The 24,150-nt window shown below is 46.7% G+C and overlaps 1 protein-coding gene across 1 annotated transcript in view; it reads right to left on the bottom strand.

Moving 5' to 3' along the window:
- The window catches only part of STEEP1 (STING1 ER exit protein 1), a 67,155-nt gene that overhangs the window by 14,982 nt on the left and 28,023 nt on the right, over positions 1–24,150 (bottom strand). The window contains exons 2-6 of the mRNA XM_040405759.1: positions 20,846–20,963; positions 16,463–16,504; positions 14,156–14,294; positions 13,123–13,212; positions 12,920–13,012 (exon numbers count right to left, since the gene is read on the bottom strand). Coding sequence (XP_040261693.1) covers positions 12,920–13,012; positions 13,123–13,212; positions 14,156–14,294; positions 16,463–16,504; positions 20,846–20,963 — 482 coding nt within the window. The remainder of the gene's footprint in view (positions 1–12,919; positions 13,013–13,122; positions 13,213–14,155; positions 14,295–16,462; positions 16,505–20,845; positions 20,964–24,150) is intronic.

Raw genomic sequence — 24,150 nt, 5'->3', positions numbered from 1 at the left:
CACCAATCACAGTGCAGGAAATAAGAGAAAGAATAAAGCTGATAAAATGTAAGAAGACCAGCGGTACCGATGGCATCCTGCCAGAGATGATCAAATACAGCCCCCCTAGACATACATGAGGCACTCACAAAACTATTCAACCTCATCCTGAGGGCGGGCTCCTTTCCCCAGGGCTGGAGCGAAGGCCTCATAACACCCATCTACAAGAATGGGGACCAATATGACCCAGCAAACTACAGAGGAATCTGTGTCACCAGCACACCGGGGAAACTGTTTAACAGCATCATCAATAAAAGGATCCTCTCCTTCCTCACACAACAGGACATACTCCGCAACAGCCAAGCTGGGTTCATGCCAAACCACCACACCACATCTACACACTGCACAGTCTCATCAAGACCCATGACCACAGCTCACGCACCAAAATACACGCTTGCTTTGTGTATTTTAAAAAGGCGTTTGACTCTGTGTGGCACTCAGGCCTTTTCCTAAAACTCTTAGAGAGCGGAATAGGAGGAAGAACCTACAATGTCATCAAGAGTGCATATACCGGGAACCAATGCAGTGTGAAAGTGGATGGGAAGAGAAGCGCGTTCTTCAAACAGGGTCGAGGAGTCAGGCAGGGCTGCAGTCTGAGCCCAACGCTCTTTAACATATATACTAACCAACTGGCTGCAGCCCTGGAATCCTCCTCAGCACCAGGCCTCTTCCTGCATGACCGCGAGGTGAAGTTCCTGCTGTATGCAGATGACCTCCTGCTGCTCTCCCCAACAAAGAGAGGCCTACAGGATAGCCTGGCAGTACTGGAGAGTTTCTGCACCACATGGGCACTGTCCATCAACCCAAAGACAAAAGTGATGGTGTTCCAGAGGAAGAATCTAAATAAAACCTCCACCCCCCATTTATACTAAATGGCTCCACACTGGTGACCACCAACAGTTACACCTACCTGGGACTGGAGATTAACCAGTCAGGGAGCTTTAAGCCAGCAGTAGAGGCCCTGAAAGAAAAAGCCAGCAGAACCTTTTATGCCATCAGAAGACAATTTTACAACCTAAAACCACTGGTGAGAATCTGGGCAAAAATATTCAACAGCATCATCACCCCAATCCTGCTCTATAGCAGTGAGGTATGGGGCCCGGACACCTACCCTGACCAATCAAAATGGGACTCCAGCCCAACAGAAGTCTTCCCTCTAGAGTTTTGCAAGTATCTTCTCCAAGTCCATCCCAGCACCTCGAACTCAGCATGCCGGGCAGAGCTAGGCAGATTCCCACCATTGCTGACTATCCAGCAGAGGGTGCTCTCATACTGGACGCACATACAGAACAGTAACCCCAGCACTTACCACCATAAAGCCTCACTGAGCCAGGAAGCCGAGGCCATACCATGCGCTCTGAAGCAAAGCGCCAGAAGCCAGCCCAGCCAAGACCACCAACACAGCCTGACAAAAGCACAAATGAAAGACTATAGAAAGCTGCAAGGAAAGATACCTAGATGAATGACTAAACTCCCAGAAACCCACCGTCTACCAAGCACTGCAGAGGGAGTACACAATGGCCCCTTATCTGGATAGGCTACACCACCACAAAGACAGACAGACCCCAAGCCTGTACCGTCTGAGTGTCCACAGCCTGGAGATAGAGACAGGGCGGCACAGACAGACATGGAAGCCTGTGTAGACATTGTGACCAGGGGGCCCTGGAGGATAAGGCCCACTTCCGGCTACACTGCAGCAAATACACACCCATGAGAACTGCCCACTTCCAGAGACTCTCCGCCCGCATCCCGGATTTCACAGATGAGGAGAGGAAACTACATCCTACTGGGGGGGGACGACAACCATGCAAATAGCCGCACGATACGTCACTACCTGCCACCAATGGAGAGGAACATGGTACCACATGGTCTGTATACCACTTATACTGCCCCTATACCCCCCTCCCCTATGGACTGTATATACAAGCCCCCCATACTGTCCCTTATATCCTCCACACCCTTATGGATTGTAATACCCTAACCCCCTATACCCTTCCCTTATTCCCACAACCTTGGATTTAATATAAAGGGAGGGGGGGGGGGTGCACTGCGTCACCAACAATTATATATTTTATAATACTGGGGTTGTGGGGGGCGCACTGCCGCACCTGAGGGGTTAATTGCCGGGGATCGCATCGCCCTGTCATAGAGGGCGGGTGCCGGTTATGTTATACCGCCGCTGGTACCCACTGCCTACACTTAAATTAATGTGTTAATTATATTCCTTGGTGGCACAGTCCCTCCCCTCCTCCGCAGGACTAAACTCCCATTGGTGACAGCGGCACAGGGGGGAGAGGGGGACTGCCTCCTTCTCCACTGTGCTGCTGAGGAGAACATGGCACGCTCTGAGAGCGGCGCGTGCCATGTTCTCTAACAGATACTAGGTTTCGTATCGATCCGAGTCTAAAAGTATCGATTGGGTATCGAAACTTCGATACCCAGTGCAACTCTATTAGTTAGTTCACCAAGAAGTTTGACACAACTTCTCTGCCAAGGTCCTGCAAAGAGTACCTAGACGAATTGATGCTGTTTTGAAGGCAAAGGGTGGTCACACCAAATATTGATTAGATTTATCTTTTGTTCAGTCACTTTGTATTTTGTTAATTGATAAAAATAAACTATTAACATAATAATATTTACAGATTCTGTAATGACATTGTACCAAGAATCTGGCGCAAGGAGAATGTGTGCCCATTTTCAAAAATTGTGCTAGGTCTTCACCGGGTAATTTTAGACCAGTAAGCTTAACATTCATGTCTGAGGGCCTACTATGGGACAAGATACAGGATTGACGTAACTGTCAATTATATAATAAGCGATAGTCAACATTGTTTTACTAAGAACAGAAGCTGTCAGGCTAACCTGATTTGTTTGTATGAGGAGGTGAGCAGAAGCCTGGACAGAGGGAAGGCTGTCGATATTGTGTTTTTGGACTTTGTAAAGGCGTCCAACACTGTTCCGCTCGGACACCTATTGGGTAAACTGAGGTCTATTGGTTTAGAAAATATAATTTGTAATTGGTATGAAAATTGGCTTTAAGATCGTACCCAAAGAGTTGTGGTCAATGATTACTACTCTGAATGGTCCCCGGTTATAAGCAGTGTACCCCAAGGTTCTGCGCTGGGTCCGCTATTATTTAACTTATTCATTAATGACATAAAGGATGGGATTAATGGTGCAGTTTCTATTTTTGCAGATGACACCAAACTTTGTAATACGGTAGAGTCTATGAAGATGTTAATAAGTTACAAGCTGACTTAAATTACTGTTTGAGCCTCCACTTGTCAAATGAGGTTCAATATAAATGTGTTAGTTATGCACCTGGGGGCGAACTATTTTCATGCAGAATATGTTCTAGGGCAGTGATGGCTAACCTCCGGCACTCCAGCTGTGGTAAAACTACGACTCCCAGCATGCTCTATTCATTTCTATAGGAGTTCTGAGAACAGCCAAGCAAATGTACATGTACAAGGATCTGAGTTTATTAGTAAATCATAGACTAAATAACAGCATGCAATGCCAATCATCTGTCTCTAAGGCCAACAGAATTTTGGTATGGACTCGTGGGACAGAAATATAATATTATCACTATACAAAGCGTTGGTATGGCCTCACCTGGAATATAAACTGTGTGCTGGTTCATAAAAAGGATGCCTTTGAGTTAGACAAGGGTTAATTACTCTTACTGGTAATTGGTTTTTCCAATAGCCTCTACAACGGCACTCACAGGAGGGTGTCCCCGCCCCCAGGACAGGAAAACGCAGAAGTACATGATTTAAAAAGGCCTCCTCCCCTTACCTATTCAGTCAATAAGAGAGGACACGGAAGTGATGCAAGGACAAAACATATATTAAACAAATTATATCATTTGAAAAAGAAAATAAAAAGGGAGGGAAAAACACCAGTGCAGTTGTGGAGGCTATTGGAAAAAACAATTACCGGTAAGAGTAATTAACACTTTTCCGGCACCTCCACAACGGCACTTACAGGAGGATTAACAGAGTAATCAGCTCTAGGGAGGGACCATAGCAGAAAGAATGTGACCAAAAGACAAGTCCTGGTTTTTGAGAATATCGAGTTTGAAATGATTGAAAAAAAGTCATAGGGCATGCCCACGTAGCTGCCCTGAAAATCTGGTCTACCGAAGTAGACTCCACCCAGGAGGATGACACAGCCCTAGTCGAGTGAGCTCTTATTCCGGTAGGAGGATGAAGATTTTTCTGAACATAGGCAAAGGCAATCGTATCTCTGATCCATCTTGCTATAGAAGATTTGCTGGCTGCCTAACCGTTGTTAGGACCCTGATATTGGAGGAAGAGGTGATATGAAAGTCTGAAGTTATTGGTGGTGTTCAGGTAAGATAACACACTCCTAACATCCAGGTTGTGGAATTTCCTCTCTCTATATTTGTATTCAGAGACGGGCAGAAAGAAGGTAACAAAACTTCCTGCTCACAATAAAACCTGGAAACTACCTTAGGAAGAAAGGAAGGGCAGTGGCTGAGGATTATGCAGTCGCCCAGAATCATAAGATATGGAGGTTTGTAAGAGAAAGCTTGGATTTCTCCAACCCTCCTAGCAGTCGTTATGACTACAAGAAAAAACGTTTTGTAGATGAGAAGTTTTAGAGAAATCTGTTCAACTGGTTCAAACGGAGGTTCCATCAGGACTGAGAGGACCAAGTTCAGGTCCCATGGTGGAATGATGGAACGGAAAATGGGAAAACTTCTCATAGCCCCCTTCAAAAAACGCTTAATTAGTGGGGAGTCTGCCTGCAAAAAACTAAAAATTTGTGGAAATGTCTGGAGAAAGGTGATTATCTGAAAAGGACAAAAAGAGGTTCCAGGATCTTAAATAAATTCTAGGCTTTCAACTCAACATCATCGTGGGAAATTGCAGCATCAGATAAACCTTTTCATTTTAAAGCTAGGCGTTCAGCCTCCAGGCCGTCAGGTTGAGTTGGTTTATTTTGGGATGAAATACCGGACCCTGATGGAGAAGGTCCAGGGTTGATGGAACAGTCCAGAATATCCTTGCAGACAGCCTGAGCAGAAGGGGAACCAAGACCTTCTTGGCCAAAATGGAGCAATGAATATTACCAGAGTCCCTTTTTCCTCCACCTTTATTAGAGCTCTTGGAATCAAACTGAAGGAGGGGAAAGCATAAAGAAGAGTCTTCGGCCATGGTTGGGAAAGTGCATCTACCCATAACGGCTGGTCCTGTCGGGAGAGGGAGCAACATTTTCTGGTCTGCCTGTTGTCCTTTGCGGCAAATAGATCTAGATCCGGGACTTTCCATTTTTTCCAGATCTGCTGAAATATTTGATAATTCAGGGACCACTCTCCTTCCTTCAAAGTCTGGCAGCTGAGGAAGTCTCCTATTAGGTTGTTCTCTCCCTTCACATGAACTGCTGTTAAGGATATAAGATTCTTTTCCGCCCAAAGAATTTTTTTTCGAGACACTGCCCCTAGGGAACGGCTTCTGGTCCCTCCCTGTTTGTTCAAGTAGGCTGTCGTGTTATTGTTCAACAACACTTTTACATGCTTTGGAGATGAGGGTGTGTGAAGGGAGACAATGACTTTGTAGATAGCTGAGAGTTCTTTCAGATTGGACGAAGAATCTAACATATCTTTTCCCCATTTGCCCTGAACTACTTTCCCTTCTGAGTGACCACCCCATCCTGAACTGCTGGCATCTGTGGTCACGATCATCTGTTTTTCTTGGCGCCAATAGACCCCTGTCTGCAAGTTATTTTCTATTCTCCACCACATGAAAGATTCTTTTACGGATTTGAGAATGAGAACACGTTTTTCTAGAGTGGAATTGGTACCGTCCCAGGAAGATAGGAGGAAGGCCTGAAGGATCCTCGTGCGACTTTGAGCCCATCTGACCGACAGGATTGTTGCAGGCAAAAGACCTAGGATGGTAATGATATTCCTTATGGAGGAAAACCTTTTGGCTGCAGAACCGAGAGATTTTCTGAATTAGACGGTTCCGTTTTTTCTAGAGGTAAAAAAGATATTAACAGACAAGAGTCTAGGAGTACCCCCAGAAAAGGCCTTCTTTGATCTGGAGACAGGTCTGATTTTTTTTTACATTTATAATCCACCCCAAGGTGGTAAAGCATTTTTGTGATCGTAGAACTCCTTCTGAGGGTGAAGCCATCAGGAAGTTGTCCAAATATGGCACAATAAGAATCTCCTTTAAGTGAAGGTACTTTGTGACCTCTGACATGATCTTTAAGTTAATACATAAAAAGTTAAAAAAAAATAATTATAAAAAAAAATTAAAAGTTTAAATAACTCCCCTTTTCCCTAATTTAAATATATAAATAATAAAAAAAAAAATAAACATTAGATATCACCACATCTGAAAATGTCTGAACTATTAAAATATATATTAAAAATAATTTCCTGTGTGGAGAACATTGTAATGGGGAGAAAAAAAAAATGAACATGTTATTCACCATTTTTTTTGTCATCTTGGCCCCCCAAAGAATTTAGCAACAGTGATCAAAAAGTCATGACTGCAGATATGCCTAGTAGTGAACTTCCTTTTCTGGTCTTTAGAAAAGGAGATTTTTTGTGAAACTCACCTGTAAAATCTTTTTCTCGACTTTTCCATTGGGGGACACAGACCATGGGTATAGCTTAGATGTATTAGTAGGAGGGACACTATGCAAATACAAAAGAGCTCCTCCTCCTCGGGCTATACCCCCCGACTGCACCAGGAGAAGCTCAGGCGTTGCAAAGCAGTAGGAGAAGGAGAGAAGAAAAAATAACGGAAGCCATCGGACCAAGCCTAAAAAGGTCCAACAAAAAACAAACTGAACTGCAACAGGCAGAATGGGTGGGAGCTGTGTCCCCCAATGGAAAAGTCGAGAAAAAGATTTTACAGGTGAGTTTCACAAAAAATCTCCTTTTCTCGTACTTTTTTCAATTGGAGGACACAGACCATGGGACGTCCTAAAGCAGTCCATGGGGTGGGAAAAAACATCCAGGAGGAACGTCCAACTGTCAAACAGGAACCACAGCCTGTAAAACCCTGCGGCCAAAGACAGAATCAGCCGAAGCCATGGATGCAGCTGATAAAACTTCGTAAAGGAACGTAAGGACGACCAGGTGGCCGCCTTACGCAGCTGAGACGCAGAGGCACGATTGCGCCTCGCCCAGGAAGCCTCCACCACCCTAGTGGCGTGAGCGGCAATCCGAGCCGGGGGAACCCTACCACGAGCGTGATAACAGCAGAGCAGACCTTGGAGGCCGCCAGACCCCTACGAGGTCCCTCGGGAACCACAAGGAGGAATCAGAACTGCGGATGTAAGCGGTAGCCGTGAGATACACTTCCAAGGCCCGGACGACAGCCAGGGAGTGTAGAGCGCGTTCCTTGGAGTTTGCCGGAGAAGGGCAAAAGGAGGGCAGGACAAGATCCTTGCTAAAGGTGGAAAGAAGAGACCACCTTGGGCAAAAAGGAGGGAACCCTTGGATGGAACACAACCGTATCCTGGAGAAAAACCAGAAAGGGGCTCCTGGCGGGAAAGAGCGGCCAGCTCCGACACCCGTCTGATGGGAGATGTGGCCACAAGGAAGACCACTCTCCAGGTGAGAAAGGTCAGGGAGACCTCTCTCAGAGGTTTGAAGGGGGCTGTCTGCAGAGCGCGCAGGACCAAATTTAGATCTCAAGGAGGCAAAAGGGGAACATACGGGAACCGAATGTGCCACCCTCTGAAGAAAAACCTTCACAGGACCCATAAGAGCAAGGGACCCTTGAAAAAGGAAGGCAGCGCCGAAACCTGACCTTTCAGGGAACTCAGCGACAGTCCCAACTCAAGTCCGGACTGAAGAAAAGACAGCACCATCGGGATAGAAAAGCGAAGGGGAGAAAACCCTGAGTTCTCACAAAAAGTCATGAAGGCCTACTAGGTACGATAGTAATCCGGGAGGAAGCCGGCTTCCCCTGATCATGATTCTAACCACCGAATCAGAGAATCCCCTCTTCTTCAGGATGGCGGTTTCAACAGCCACGCCGTTAAACGAAGAGACCGTAGAATCCGGAGGAAGAGAGGACCCCGAGACAGTAGAACCTCCCTGACGGGAAGAAGCCATGGGGCATCCGCCAGCTTCCGAGCCACGTCTGAGAACCATGCACGGTTAGGCCAATCTGGGGTGATGAGGACGGTCGGAATCCCATCCACCGCAATCTTGCGTAGACCCCTCGACAGAAGAGAAGCGGAAGGAAGACAGAGGAGGCTGAAGACTTGTCATGAAGACACCAGCGCGTCCACCCCATACGCCTTCGGACCTCGGGCGCGAGCTGGAGACCTGGGAGCTTGTTGTTGAATCTATGACGACATCAGATCCACATCCGGACGGCCCCACCTGCCACGCACGTCATCGCAGACACCCGGATGCAGAGACCCTCGCCTGGATCCACCTTGCTTCGACTTAGGCTACTTTCACACTAGCGTTCGGGGCTCCACTTGTGAGTTCCGTTTGAAGGCTCTCACAAGCGGCCGTCCAGCCCTAATGCATTCTGAGTGGATGCGGATCCGCTCAGAATGCATCAGTTTGGCACCGTTTGTCCTCCGCTCAGCAGGCGGACCCCTGAACGCAGCTTGCAGCGTTCGGGTGTCCGCCTGGCCGTGCGGAGGCAAACGGAGCCGTTCAGACTTACAATGTAAGTCAATGGGGACGGATCCGTTTGAAGTTGGCACAGTATGGCTCAATTTTCAAACGGATCCGTCCCCCATTGACTTTCAATGTAAAGTCAAAACGGATCCGTTTGCATTATCATGAACAAATTTTTATTTATTTTTTGTTCATGGTAATGCAAACGGATCCGTTCTGAACGGATCTAAGCGTTTGCATTATAGGTGCGGATCCGTCTGTGCAGATACCAGACGGATCCGCACCTAACGCAGGTGTGAAAGTAGCCTTAGAAAGTCCGCAGCCCAGATGCCTATTCCCGGAAGGAATACCGCTGACCACACTGTCCGGCTGTGGTCCCACCTTGATGGCTGAAGTAATTCACCCTCAGCTCAAGGATGTTGATAGGGAAACGATTCCGTCGCCGACCAAACCCCCAGGATCGTGTGGGACCGGAGAACGCCGCCCCAGCCAGAGGCAGGCATCAGTGGTCCAGGAAAAGAACGGGAGTAACGATCTTGCCGCTGTCAGGTTCATAGGGAGCCCACAAAAAAAGAGCTTCCTGAACCTGTAGAAAAAAACAGAACGCGCCACCTGCAGATGTAAGCGTACAGACCACGAGAGGTCTCGTCCCAGAGGGAAAGATCTCCTGTCGCGGCGACAGAGTGTGAGAAAAAACTGGACATATGGTACGGCCTCGGAAGAGGCCACCACAAGACCCAGGACCCGCAGGTACTCCCGAAAGGAGAGACACGGGGAGCGCAGAAGGATCAACACCGCCATTTGGATCCAGAAGACCTAGTAGTCTGAAAGAAAAAATCTCTCGGTCAAGGCATCCAAAAATATCCCCAGAAGGAGAGCTTCAGGGACGGGAGGAGAAGGATCGTGCAAGTCGATCAACCATCCGAGCTGTTTCATTTGAACAGTGATCCGAACGCTGTTCCAGGTAAGGCTGCCAAGAAATGTCCTTGGTGCGAAGAAGAGCCATGAAAGGCGCTAGGATCATGGTAAAGACCCTAGGGGCAGTCGCTAACCCGAAAGGGAGGGCGACAAAAATACATAGAGTCGGCCACCCATGGCAAGCGCAGGAATCGTTGTGAGATTCTGCGATCGGGCCATGCGGACAGGCGTCCTGGAAGTCTACGGATGCGAGGAATTACCCTGAAGAAGCTAAACAATAACGGAGCGGAGGGATACGAATCGAAAGCTCTTTATCCGGAGGAAAAAATTTGAGCAGCTTCGGATCCAGGGTCGGACGCACCGACCCCTCCTTCCTTGGAACGATGAACAGGTCTGAAAAAAAAACCCGTGCCCTGTTCCTCTGAAGAAACCGGGGTAATAATCCCCCTGGTCCAGAAGGGAAGAAACTGCCATCCAGAAATCCGAGGCGCGGAACGGATCCCCCGGAACGCTGGATGTAAACTATCTTGTAACCCGACGTTACAATTCGTAGAGCCCCGGCGTCCTGAACATGAGCCCTCCAAACCTGTGGAAGTAGCAGGGAGGCCGACTGCGCCCTTGGACACCATGACGGCTGGGGCTTGAAGGGGGGGGGGGGGGGGGGGGGGGGGGGGGTTCCTGCAGGAGTCCTGTAGCCCCCCCAGCGGCGGGGCAGCAAAAGGACTGGTACTGGAACCGGAGGACCCGGTTCGAAAGGGACGTTAGGACGTAGGTGTGGAATGTGAGAGTTCTTGCCCCCAGATAGCGGTAGAGAAGAACTCGTCCAGCTGAGCCCTAAATAACCTGGAACCCTCAAAGGGGAGGTTAGTAAGGGGACACTTGGAGAAGCGTCAGCGTCCCACACTATCAACCCGACCTCTCTGTGCAGAATGACCGAGGGGGCTGCAATGCGGGTAAATAGGGAATCAATGGAAGCCTCGCAAATGAATTTGGAAGACTGAGACACCTGGAGAACCAAATCCGGTGTGTCAGTAGACGCATCATGTTCCGCCAGGTTCAGGTGGTGGCTCTGCAACCACACTTGGGGAGAACACTGGCCTAACGTGCCTGCCAGAGATAAATGGCTCTTGAGAGAGAATCTAGGCGCCTGTCCAGAACATCCTGCAGAGAGGAGCCGGTAAGGACAGGGAAGGCCGTGATCCTGGACACTGGAGGATCCACCCTAGGGGAGAAGACCAGCCCTCCACACTGCTCAGTTGTAAAAGGATGATCCTGTCCCAGGTTCTGGGTATGACCGCGGAAATTCCTCATGGGTAGGAAAAAACGCGGCAACCTATGGCTTCTTGGATGGAAAACAAAAAGGGGGGAACTCCCGCGTAGAGGAGAATCCCCTTGGAGATTACAGGTGTCACGGACAGCCGCTACTAAGTCCGCCAAACGTGGGGAGCTTAGGCGGAGGGACCCGCTCCATAACCTCGTCCGCCAAACGTATTATATGACAACAGAGCAATATTATCAGTTGTCACTAGGGATGAGCGAATTGACTTTGGATGAAACATCAGAAGTCGATTCGCATAAAACTTTGTTCTAATACCGTACTAGAATGTATTGTCACCAATGCAGCTAGACAGTCGTTCCACAATTCTGAAAGGCAAGTTGGTCTACTATATGAAGGATTTATCACTACATAACTATGCAAATTTGGAATTCAGCAGTCTAGGAAATATGGGCAACAACTTCTGCAAAATGTAATGGAGGCCACATTCTGTCTGCAGTATATCCATACTTATAATAGAGACAACAGTGACTACATACTATATATGTAGTTTCCAGCATACCTCCATACATTACCAAACTTTCCATGGCCGCACTCCCTGTGTAGACCAAAATTATCCAGACCAATCCCAGCCCCGTCTTCCTAAACTTCCTAGCTCATGTGCACTAGCATCAGAGTGAAGAAGACATGGCTGCAGCCTGAGAGAACAATGCCCTGATTTTCTATTGTATTTTCTTCATGTTCTGCAATTGTGATATCTTATGAAACAACAAAAAAAACAAAGACACATTAGGAGATTATGGGGGAGATTTATCATTCCCAGTGCGCCTGAAAAGTGGCGTTAAAGTCGTAGGTGTGACTTTTAAAAACATTTTGGCATTTTCCCTTTTTCTCCGTCCACCCAAGTTTTCTAAATAGTGGCGTGGCCAGCGACTGCAAATGTATCTTCCGTTATGCCAGTTTTCTGGTGTAAATTAAGTCAGAAGTCTACAGCAGCTCTGAGCTGTCGTAGACTTCTGGTCAGGCACATGGACTGTAGAAGGATGTGCCTAATTTAAGACGAGGCGTGCTCCTAGTCATAAATTAGTTGCATCCTCAGGCTGCAAAGAGGTTATCAAGGCAGGCGCAGAAAGCGCCAATCTTGATAAATCTCCCCCTAGGTATTTGTTCTGGTTCATACGTCGTCTACATGCCCTATTGGGGATAGAGTTTGGCTTCTAGAGTAAAATAGGACAAACAGTTGCTACCCAAACTGTGGATGTCACACACAATACAAAAAAATAAAAATGAAAATGAAAAATCAATAACCTATTCCCTGACATAAAACGTACAGTTTTATATGTACAAGTTAAAGTAAACCATCAATAAAGGGGACTTGAGATAGCTCCATCACGGAGATAGCACCAGAAAAATAGCTTTCCTGCTATTTAAAGAAGACCTTTCACCTGGATAGCTTTAATCTAATTATTATCCTACCTTATAGTGCGGCCCCCACTGATGTCTTGGCACTTTTTTTTTTTTTCTAAAGAACCCCCCGTTTGTCTGCTGTGGTCCCCGTATCTTTTGGCGCCTCATATGCTAATGAGGCGACTCGGTTACACTAGGCGTGGAGTTGTATCTCTCCTGGGCGCGGTTATCTTCTCCCTGGCTGCGAGCGCATCCAATCAGAGCGCCCCGGAGACGGAGCTTATTTATATTTATTTATATATATATATATATATATATATATATAAAAAAAAGCCTTAAGCTAATTTACGTCCACTGGAATTTTATGTACATATTTAGGACGCAATACCAGACTTTAGATCTATGAACTCTGCTGCCATGAGTAAAAAAAAAAATACCAAAAAAAAAAAGAAAAGAAATCATAGCGTCAAAAAGTAAAACAACATCCATTGCACCTCTAACCACCAAGTAGTAAAGGGGTTGCAAAGGAGAAACAGACGGTCATATTGGGCACATCATATGCTTAAACTGTAACCTGTTTTATCCACCCTTGTTCATTGTGTTACTGTAAGGAGCACATGGAAGGCAGAGAGGCTTATACCAATCATACATACCAGCTCCTGCAGTCTTCTCTTACTCATGCCTTTTCTCTCCAATTGCTTCTCAATCACTTTTGCATTTTGGGCATAGGAATCTGCCACCTCTCTCTGCAAGATTAGAATAAATTAGAAGAACCAATGCACAGGTGACTTGAGTTTAAAGACAACCTGAAGACAGAAGGGAAATAGCTAACACCATTGTAAGTGGTTTCACCTACCGCCTCTATCTCCTCCTCTTCTTCATCAATAGTGGATACAGTAACAGAGCTGAATTTGCCCATATCTTTGGTGCGTTTCGTCATCATAACCTAACAAAGAAAATTAATTTTTATTAATGAAAGAAACTTAAAATAATATATTATTGGATGTAAAGCTTGCCTAGAGATTTAGCACCACATCTGACCATAACAGGAAATTGTCCTTGAACGTTGCCTAAATGCAGTACTGCCGCCGTGTTCGCTCAATGCCTCAGGGAAGGAACAGAACATTGACCACTTAAAGGGGTATTCCCATCTCAGACAATGAGGGCATATCGCTAGGATATGCCCCCATTGTCTCATAGGGACCCGCACCTACAACGAGAACGAAGCGGGGAGCGCTGTGGCTGGAGGACCCCAGATTTCCCGCATGCGCGGCCCATACTCCCATTCATTTCTATGGGGCAGACAGCAATAGCAGAGCCAGAGCTCGGCTATTTTTGGCGGCCCCAAAGAAATGAATGGAGGCGTAGGTGCGGGTCCCAGCGGTGGGACCCGCACCTATCAGACAATGGGGGCATATCCTAGCGATATACCCCCATTGTCTGAGATGGGAAAACCCCTTTAATGTCATCTCTGCCTTATACAAGACGATGTTCTGAAAAAACATAGTATCTCCACCCCAGCTGAACTTTATAGCTACAACAACCATCAATTTTAACTCGAGACATTAGCTGTCTTAATAGTATAGCTTAGTGGTGGCGAACCTATGGCACGGGTGCCAGAGGCAGCACTCAGAACCCTCTCTGTGGGCATCCACAGCTTGGAAAAAGTCTACGGCGTACCAATATGCCCTAGACTTTTCCTGCCATTCATCATTGCAGGGCACACTATGAACTGAATGTAGGCAGGCTATTATAGCTAAATGATAAAGTACATGAAAGATATACTATATCGGACTGTAGGATTCAGGTTAAATTGCAGTGTTGGTAATTTGTGATAAATATATGGGTTTTGGGTTACAGTTTGGCCATCACTGGTATAGATAATGTACCTTTTTAGGTGGATCAGGTTTTTGGGTATAGATGTTGGTTTTGCCAAAACCTTGTCCAAACTTGACCAGGGCACCATTGAAGATGAAAGTTGCAGGGGCATTCTTTTTCTGGTGCTGGTAAAACAGAGGAAGGCTGCACCTGTGGATGAGCACAATAGTAAAGGAAATGAAGACGTTTTCAGTACTAGTCAACACCACAGAACTGAAACATAAAATGTACACCAGGAAAAACATCAAGTCACCTGTACACCTGTCTAGTATCTCCTTTATCAGTACAGTTCGGTACTACAAGTCATCTATTGCTCTCTATCTGTACCAGGATGAGCTACTCTGGACATCAGGTGAGTGTGGCTCCATTTTCTTTTTCTCCTGTACTGTAAAGGACCCTGAAGAAGCCCCCGTCCTCATCATAGAAAGTTATTTCCAGCTCCCAGCATCTTCTTCTAATTACTATATGTAATGCTGGGCTCATACAGCCCTCTCATTCATCTTGTGCTGACTACTACTACTACTACTACTACTACTTTTGGCTGGATAGTTGGTGCTGCTACTACCTACATTCTAGCTCTAGGTCTTTTGTTTGGAACCCTTCCGTAGCCCTGACTTTTTTAGGCATCTCCAATAATATCATGCACTACCCTGGGTATTGCTGTAGTAATTAGATATATATGATAGTTTGAAAATAATCAACCCCCACCCAAAAAAATAAATAAAAAATGATCGGAAATGTATGAAGACAGAAATAAAGGGAAACTTATTTAGGCCTAAAATTGTTATGACTCACAGATACTTTTGTGCGCTACCCTGTATATTGTAGTAATCACATAATATATGCTGGTTTCATTAAATTGAACAATCCCCCCAAAAATAACGTTCCAACTGTGTGGGTATAAAATAATATCACATTAACACTCACAGGTAAATTGTTGCCCTAGCCTGTGTATTGCTGTACTGATCACCTACATGCTGGATTAATTACAATCAATGACACCCTCCCCTCCCAAAAAAATACAAAATAATTTTTGGAAGAGATAATAAATGGATTGAGCCCTAATATTTCGTTCTGAATCACTGATGTATACTAAAATAAATAAATGTGAGATGACGTGACAGAGTTCTCGCTAGTATTCTATATGCTATGCTAGATTGATGGTAGAACACATGTTGTACAGTTCTCGTTTATTCCAAATTCCCCCAGCCAAAAAAATAAATAACTAAAAGTGTGTGTAGAATAGGCACAAGAAGGGAATCTGTCAGCCAGGGAGTGAGAAGAGAGAAGTGGAGGCTGGCTGTGCCTTGATTGATTTTTCACTGTCCCTGACTCCCTAAGGGCTCATGCACACGACCATATGTATTTTGCGGTGTGTAAAAAAACGGATCCACAAAAAATATGGATGATGTCCGTGTGCATTCTGTATTTTGTGGAAAGGAACAGCTGGCCCCTAATAGAACAGTACTATCCTTGTCCGTAATGCAGACAATAATAGGACATGTTCTATTTTTTTGCGGAATGGAAATAGAGTAAATTCCATATTTTTTGCGGACCTTTTGAAATGAATGGTTCCGTATAAGGTCCACGATAAAACGGAACAGACACGGAAAGAAAATACGTTCGTGTGCATGATCTCTAAGATGGCTTTTCTGAAGGCACTAAGACCCAATCACAGCCCAGCACAGAATGATGTTCTGCTAGGGCACCTCCCTGCCTGCTGCAGCACCGATTGGCTCATCCAAGCTGTCTGCAAGCCCTCTGACCCCACTTCCTCTCAGGGTCACATCTGACCCCACTTCCTCCGTAGTGCTTTTTTACCGCCGACATGTGCAATATAATGGAGCCAAGTGCCATTTTAGCGAATTCGTCTGAATCGAACCAGAAAATATTCGTCTGCCATCCAAAAAAAAAATAGCAAAGTTTAGTCCAAACTGGTTCGCTCATCCTTAATTGTAACCACATAATATTCTCACAGAATAGAGTAATATTTCCAGTCTACTTCTCAAGGTCTCCCTAAAACTGGTAGTAAGCGGCTTTCATATTAGTCACTACTGCATGAAGAATTTGCCTTCTTAGGCCATCCCCACACATTAGATAGCTCTTGGACTGATCTCTCCAGACCTTGTCATACACATGCCCAACAGGCCGTGAATGCATGTATCCTGAACGGGGAGTGGGGAAAAGCTGCTGAAAGAAACTTCTGGCTCATCTCATCCTCTAGGAACAGACTGCATTTTACTGCCCTGACATGGAAACAAGAAGGACTTTACAATGTGTCTATAAAACTGCATAAACACATCTTATGAACTGCTTACTTGCTGCATTTTTTCCGATACTGACGCTCAATGCCATCGGGTCTGCAAGAAAGCAAAAAATATTAAAACAATACTTTTATATTAAACATATACAGAATTATTTCTAACGATAGGCTGTGTTCACATCTTCATTGGCCTCACTCAGACATCCAATTACATATATCAAAACAGCTGACACCTTGGCCGAGCCTGACAGGGCCCAATGGATGTCTATGGGGCCCGATGGACGGAGGTCAGTGTCAGTCGTGCAGAAGACCTGGCACGGTTTGTGGTTTATACACCATAAAGCAGATATGTACACAGCCTTCATACAGGGTGATTCAAAAAGACCATGCAACAGTAAAAGGCCACACATTCTGCTCTTGAAAAATGAAAGCTGTGCTGTGGTTGGCTGCTACAGGAAGAAAAAAAAAAAAAGAAAGAAAAGAAATCAGTTTTCTTTTGGACCGTTTTCATAAAACTGCTCCTTTGTGTAAAGGTTAGGGTAAACCTGTCCTGTCCAAAAAGGGTCAGGTTTAAGATGGTGACATTACAAAGCTTTTTGCATGTTGAAATTTACAAGAACAGGGTCTGTTGTGAAAGAAATTTTATGAATAAATTAGGTAAATGCGCTCTACATAGAAATTGAATTTCGCATTGGATGAAACGATTCGAAACTACTGACGGTTTATGTCATGAATAAAGTCTGGACCGCCCAAAGACGTCAGAAGAGACAGTAACCAGGATTTGAGCAGTGTACGAGCATAGTCCTAAAAAGACTACCCGGCTGATTAGTACAGAACTACTACACTGACCAATCCTACCTGGAAATGTTAAGGGAATGGCATATGCCACAGATAGAGGAAGATCTGTCAACTATCGCAGGATGGAGCTCCTCATTTCCAGTTGGATGCTTGCCGAAAATCCAGTTTATTTGGTATGCAAATGAGCCAGTAAGGTACCCAGAGGGGGTCACCCTTGCAGGAAAGAGCCCTGGCACGACTCCTGCCACAATGTGTCCACTCACCCCTCCTACATCACATTCAAGCCATAACTCTGCCCCCAGCATGAGGGTGAGCTTGGGCACTGGCAGGAGGCATGCCTGGGCTCCTTCCTGCAAGAGTGACGCCCCTCTGGGCACCATACTGGCTCATTGGCATGCCAAATAAACTGGATTTTCCAAAGTAGAAAACACCTATTGCTGAAACAAAGGGACTGCTGCCTGTTTCTAGGTACTAGCAAGCTTTTTTTATGTTATGTAGAGAAAGAAAGCTCCAGCACTCGTAGTAAAGGTTTTCCGGTCCCGGTCTTTATTCCACCAAACTTGTCATATACAAACACCGTGGCACTCCTTCCCACTCCCCCCCAGATTTACGCGTTTCGAACACAATCTAATGTGTCTGTTCCTCCATGAGTTTATATAGACTGTGCTCCCATCCGCCCAAAGAGACTTTTTTATAGATTGCATTGAACAAAATATGTTTTCAGAGATTTTGTATCATCTTTAGTTTCCGAACAGCAGCTGTCACAGTTATTGGGGTCCTGTGGATATATGGGGCCCATCCCTTCATTGCAAACCGCTAGTAATCCATTCATAACTTCTAGCAGGAATAATAAAGGATTGGCACATCATAGAGCCATAAGAATAAATGCTCCAGAATTGTTATTACACAGGGTATAAGCAGTTGTTAAAACAGACACATCAGGGGAGGTTACAGCTCCTCTTTAAAGGCTCAGACTGCTGTATGTGTTTTACGGTCCGCAAAACACGGATACCGGCCGTGTGCCTTCCGCATTTTACATTTAGCAAAGTGGCAAATGATTGGCATAATTGTCTAAATTCACCCAAACACTTTGTTCACCAAACCATGGTCGACATTTTTCAACCTGGCAGATAAAACACGCCATCATGAATGACTGTACAAGTTACATTTTCGAACGTTGGTCAGCCAAAATCAGCCAACTCCTCTCATGTGTAAGAAGCCTACACACAGATCAATGAGCCATTTAGAGGCGGCTACGGTTTTCTCCGTCTGCACGATGATGAGCTGACAAAGTAACACAAAGATGCTGTAAATAACACCAATTAGATCAATGGTAATCTAATTTAATCTACATAATTCGGAATCATTTGTGTGTGTGTCATGAAGCAGGGTCTCATAATTGGCGTCTAGCCCGAGGGAGATTAAGAAGCTCGTCCATACATATGCCACATTTCTACACTGCTATTTGTGTCAGTCTTGCTGAAGTTTTCTTTGATCTGCGTTCACTTGAAGCAGAGAGGAAATTGGCTTTAGTAATCAAGGGCAATCGGCTGATAAATAAATGACGGGAGGACGTACACTGCCAAGGAAGAGCAGCTCAATTATACCTCCTACTGCGACTAATAGGAATTAGCACACCGCTCATTCAAGCAGATCCCATGTAGAGCAGAAATACAGATGCCAGTGTCTGCCAAGGGCTAATTCCCTAGAGACCAGATCTAAAAAAACTGAAAAATAACTATGCCAGAAAGACTACACACAATCATAAGACAACTCCTATGTAATAATATATTTGTATAGATAACTCTAAAAACAATCTTAAAAGGGACAGGGGGATTTCTTTTTCATTTCAGCAGTACTATGCCATTGGAAATACAAAACACTGTAGCAGTTACCACAAATGATGAGATGTCCCATATAGATAGGTAATTATACTGCAGCTGTGAGGGAAAGAGGTTATCTGAAGGGTAATTCTCATGATAACAGTAGTTGTAGAATGTAACAGTGTAACAGTATGAGAGCCCAATGGTTCTCTTGATAGACCAAAGTAAAGATGCCCACAGAAGAGCGCTACATTGATTAGTGTAATTTGGGAAACTCTTATTGAGTCACTAAAGGGGAACTCTCTTTGGCCACAGTGAATGGTCCGCATGAGACAATCAAGCCTTTCTGTCCTGCTAAAGGTTAAAGAGCCAGGACAGGAAGTAGAATACATGGAGTGACTTTAAAAGGATTCTGTGAGCTATTAATAAAACTGTTCTATCTAATGACTTGTGGAAAGAAGATCTTTAGGCTAACAATTACCAGTCCCTTGCTCTGCCGAAGCTGCTATTCCCACTGCGCTCACACAGGCTGAGGGCTCTTCCGCCCGGGTCCCAACCAGATGGGTCATAGTAGTAATTGCAGCTGAACAGGAAAAGAAGCGCACACATACAGTGGCAGATGAGCAGGGACTCTGGCATTGGCAGAGTAAGGTACTTATAAGTATTACCTAAAGATCTTTCCTCCACAGGGCGCTGGAAAGAACGTTTTTTATAAATAGCCAGAAGAAAAATCATATTCAGTAATCCACACACCCATTTTATATATTACAAATGACATAGAACAGTCACATATAGGTTGTTAAAATTGAGGGATCCTCTATTGCTGGAGCTTTTTTTTTTATTGTGTGGACCTAACTTTCACAGTAGGTCTACAGACGTGGCCAAAAAGGCTTGTACCACTGTGCAGCTCTCACCCATGTGCTATACCTGGTATTGTAGCTCAGCCAGTTTTAAGAGAATGGGACTAAAGGTCCCCCTACACATTAGCACAATGTCAGCCGAACCTGCAGAGAACATCTGGTTCAGTCAACAGTCTAATGTGTGTGGGGAGCTCAAGACTCTCCAGATATCAGAGGAGAGAAGTGAATATTGGCACCTAGATCCTTCATTTTTCAGGGCGATAAGCCGCTGTCAGGAGTCTGGCAGTGACTTTCTCCCCTCTCAACATGTAGGTGTATGCAGGTGCTTGATGGTCACATGGGACAAGCTGCTGCCCACCCACAGAATGGGAAGAGACTAGAGCTGCAAAGAGGTAAGTAAAGAAGCTAAACATGGTAAAAAGTACACTGGAGAGCAAAGCAAAGTTTTTTGCATTACTATAGTTAAAATATATATATATAATTTATATATATTTTATTTTTTCACTTGTGTGGTAAACCCCTTATGTTGCAGAGAACAGCAATATCTGTGGAAAGAAGCTCGTAGGTTGGAGCATGCATTCAATTGAACAGAACTGAGGGAACTGGATGACACAAAATGACAAGAGCCATCCCACTGTCCACTGCCAACAGGACTGTGTGTGAAAATAATGGTACCATGTTAGGGCTCCCGAGTCATTTCCATATTTCCTCACGTCATTATGGCATTTGTCTGATGTTAGATATGTCAGTCACACCGCCTGGCAGTAATCGCTTCTACTCTGGTACACATGTCATGGCGAAGAAAAAAAAAGACGATCAGATGGTTTTCTGCTCTGAGACACAAGCCGTTTACACAGCACAAAATAGGGAAGGGCACAAAAACTGCCGTGGATGGCGACAGAAAATGCACATAACCTAAATGACTGCAGCGCAGAGAATGAGGCCCAGGGGACACACCTGCGCAGATAGACCGCTTCCTCCTCCTCTGTGTTACAGAACTTGTGAGCATGTTTTGCTGCATCAATAACTCTCGCTCGGTCCCGAGGTCTCATGGGAAGTTTTTCTAGCTGGCAGTCTGAAACAGAAGAGCAGAGGAGGATAAATACATACATACATACATACATACATAAAGTACAGAAACATTACCAGCTAAAAGTTGTAACGGGGGGGGGGGGGGGGGGGGGGTGAAATCAGCAGTATTAAAAGACCTGTCACCTCTATTGACATGTGCTTTTATTCTTCAGGAAAAGGAGATTTTTTGTGAAACTCATCTGTAAAATCTTTTTCTCGTCTTTTCCATTGGGGGACACAGACCATGGGTATAGCCTAGGCCACTACTAGGAGGAGACACTGTGCAAATAAAGAAGAAAGCTCCTCCTCCACGGGCTATATCCCCAGGCTCCAACAGGAGGACCTCAGTGCGTGCAAAAGCAATAGGAGAAGGAGACCAAACAAATTTGCAAAAGAAAACCAGAACAAAGGAATACCGCCATCGAACTGTTAACCATAAGGTCCCAACATAATTGAACCAACCCCTCCTGCAACAGACAAGAATGGGTGGGAGCGGTGTCCCCCAATGGAAAAGACAAAAAAAAGATTTTACAGGCAAGTAAAAATCTCCTTTTCTCGCCCATTCCATTGGGGGAAAACAGACCATGGGACATCCCAGAGCAGTCCATGGGGTGGGAAAAAGATCAGCACCTCCAGAGGGAAACGTCCAACGGTCAAACAGGAACCACAGCCTGCAATACCTTGCGCCCAAGAGCAGCATCAGCCGATGCCAAAGAGTGCAGTTGGTAAAACTTTGTAAAGGTATGTAAGGACGACCAGGTGGCCGCCTTACAAAGTTGCGATGCAGAGGCTCGATCACGCCTAGCCCAGGTGGAGTGTGCAGTAACCCCAACTGGGGGAACTCTGCCACGGGAACGATAGGCCATGGCAATAGCCGTCCTAATCCACCGAGCCACAGTTACCTTGGAGGCTGCCAGACCCTTGCGACCCCACGAAAAGGGAGTCCGAACTGCGGAAGGTGGCAGTAACCGAAAGGTACACCCGCAAAGCACGGACAACGTCTAGGGAATGGAGAGCGTGCTCCTTGGGGTTCGCCGGGGAGGGGCAAAAAGAGGGCAGGACTATGTCCTCATTAAGGTGGAAGGCAGAGACCACCTTGGGCAAAAAAGAAGGGACCGGACGCAGCACCACCTTATCCCTTTGGAAGACCAAAAAGGGCTCCCTAGAGGAAAGAGCGGCCAGCTCCGACACCATCCTGATAGAGGTGATGGCCACCAAAAAGACCACCTTCCAGGTGAGAAGACTCAAGGAAACCTCCCTCAGAGGCTCAAAGGGAGCCGTCTGGAGGGAAGACAGAACCAGATTGAGATCCCAGGGGGGCAGGGGAGGAACATACGGAGGAACCGAATGCGCCACCACCTGCAGGAAGGTCCGCACAGGACCGAGCAGAGTCAGGGACCGCTGAAAGAAAATGGCTAGAGCCGAAACCTGCCCCCTCAGGGAGCTCAGGGACATTCCCATCTCAAGGCCCGACAGGAGAAAGGAGAGGACCACCGGAACGGAGAAACGAAGGGGAAAAACGCCTAGCTTCTCACAAAAGGCAAGAAAGGCCTTCCAGGTATGATAGTATATACGGGAGGAAGCTGGTTTCCTGGCTTTGATCATGGTCTTCACGACAGAGTCCGAGAAGCCCCTCTTCTTCAGGATGGCGGTCTCAACAGCCACACCGTTAAACGAATCGACTGTCAATTCTGGTGGAAGAGCGGTCCTTGAGACAGCAGGTCCTCCCTGATAGTAAAAAGCCACGAAACGTCTACCAGCAGACCAGGCGCGGCGAGGCCAATCGGGGCGATGAGGATGGTCGGAATCCCTTCTGCCGCGACCCTGCAAAGAACCTTTGGGAGTAGAGGCAGTGGTGGAAAGACAGAGGAGGGCAAAATCTTGCCACGGAGCCACCAGAGCGTCCACCCCGTACGCCTCCGGATCCCGAGCTCGGGCCAGGAATGTGGGAACCTTGTTGTTGAGCCTGGACACCATCAAGTCCACGTCCTCGAATACATCCGGATGCAGAGACCACTCTCCCGGATCCACCTTGTTGCGACTGAGAAAGTCTGCCATCCAGTTGTCGACCCCTGGGATGTACACTGCCGACAGTACTGGAACGTGAGCCTCCGCACACTGGAGGATCCTTTCCACCTCCTGCATCACCATCCGGCTGCGGGTCCCGCCCTGATGATTGATGTAAGCCACGGCTGTGGCATTGTCCGACTGGACCCTTACCGGATGACCCGCTAGGAGAGGAGTCCAATGAGAAAGGGAGAAGAAAATTGCTCTGAGCTCCAGTATGTTGATCGGAAGGCAAGCATCCACCGCTGACCAAACCCCATGAACCGTCCGCGCCCGGAGAACGCCACCCCAACCCAGGAGACAGGCGTCGGTGGTGACAACCGTCCAGGAGATTGGAAGGAAGGACCTCCCTGAAGCCAGGTTCTGAGAGGACAGCCACCACGGGAGTTCTGCGCGAACTCGAAGAGGCAGGTGGATCCGAGAGTCCAGACCCCGCGATGTCCTGTCCCAGAAGGACAGGATCGCCTGCTGCAGAGGCAGAGTGTGGAACTGGGGGAAGGCCTCAAAGGAGGCCACCATCAGCCCCAGAACCTGCATGCACTCCCGGATGGAGAGACACCGGGAGCGAAGAAGGCGAGACACCGACTCCTGTATCCGAGAGGACTTGGAATCCGGAAGGAATACCCGGGCTGCCGTGGTGTCCATAATCATCCCCAGGAAGGTCACCCTCTGGGAAGGTTTAAAAGAGGACTTCGGGAAGTTGATCAGCCAGACAAACTGTTCCAGAGTCTGAACAGTGATTCGGACCCTGTCCTCGGCCTGGGAAAGAGAGGGAGCCTTTATCAGTATGTCGTCCAGGTAGGGCAACAGAGATATGCCTCTGGTACGGAGAAGCGCCATGAGCGGCGCTAAGATAAAAGGTCCGAGGCCCGGGCCGGGTCCCCCGAAACACGAGAAGGGAAGAAACGTTCCGGAGGTCTGGAAACAAATTCTATTTTGTAACCGGAGGTTACAATTTCCAGGGCCCAGGCGTCCTGGATGTGAGCTCTCCAAACCTGCTAAAAGGAGAGCAGTCGGCCCCCCACCGCAAGAGGTGGGGGCGCCCCTTCAGGCGGAGGACTGCTTGGGACCCGCGGGGCAGGCTGAACTCCCCTGGAACTGTGCCCGCGGGCGCCAGGAAGTTT

Source organism: Bufo bufo, chromosome 8 (assembly GCF_905171765.1).
Source record: "Bufo bufo chromosome 8, aBufBuf1.1, whole genome shotgun sequence".
Lineage (NCBI taxonomy): Eukaryota > Metazoa > Chordata > Amphibia > Anura > Bufonidae > Bufo > Bufo bufo.
Note: the sequence above shows the minus strand (reverse complement) of the source record. Positions and strands in the feature narration are given on the sequence as shown.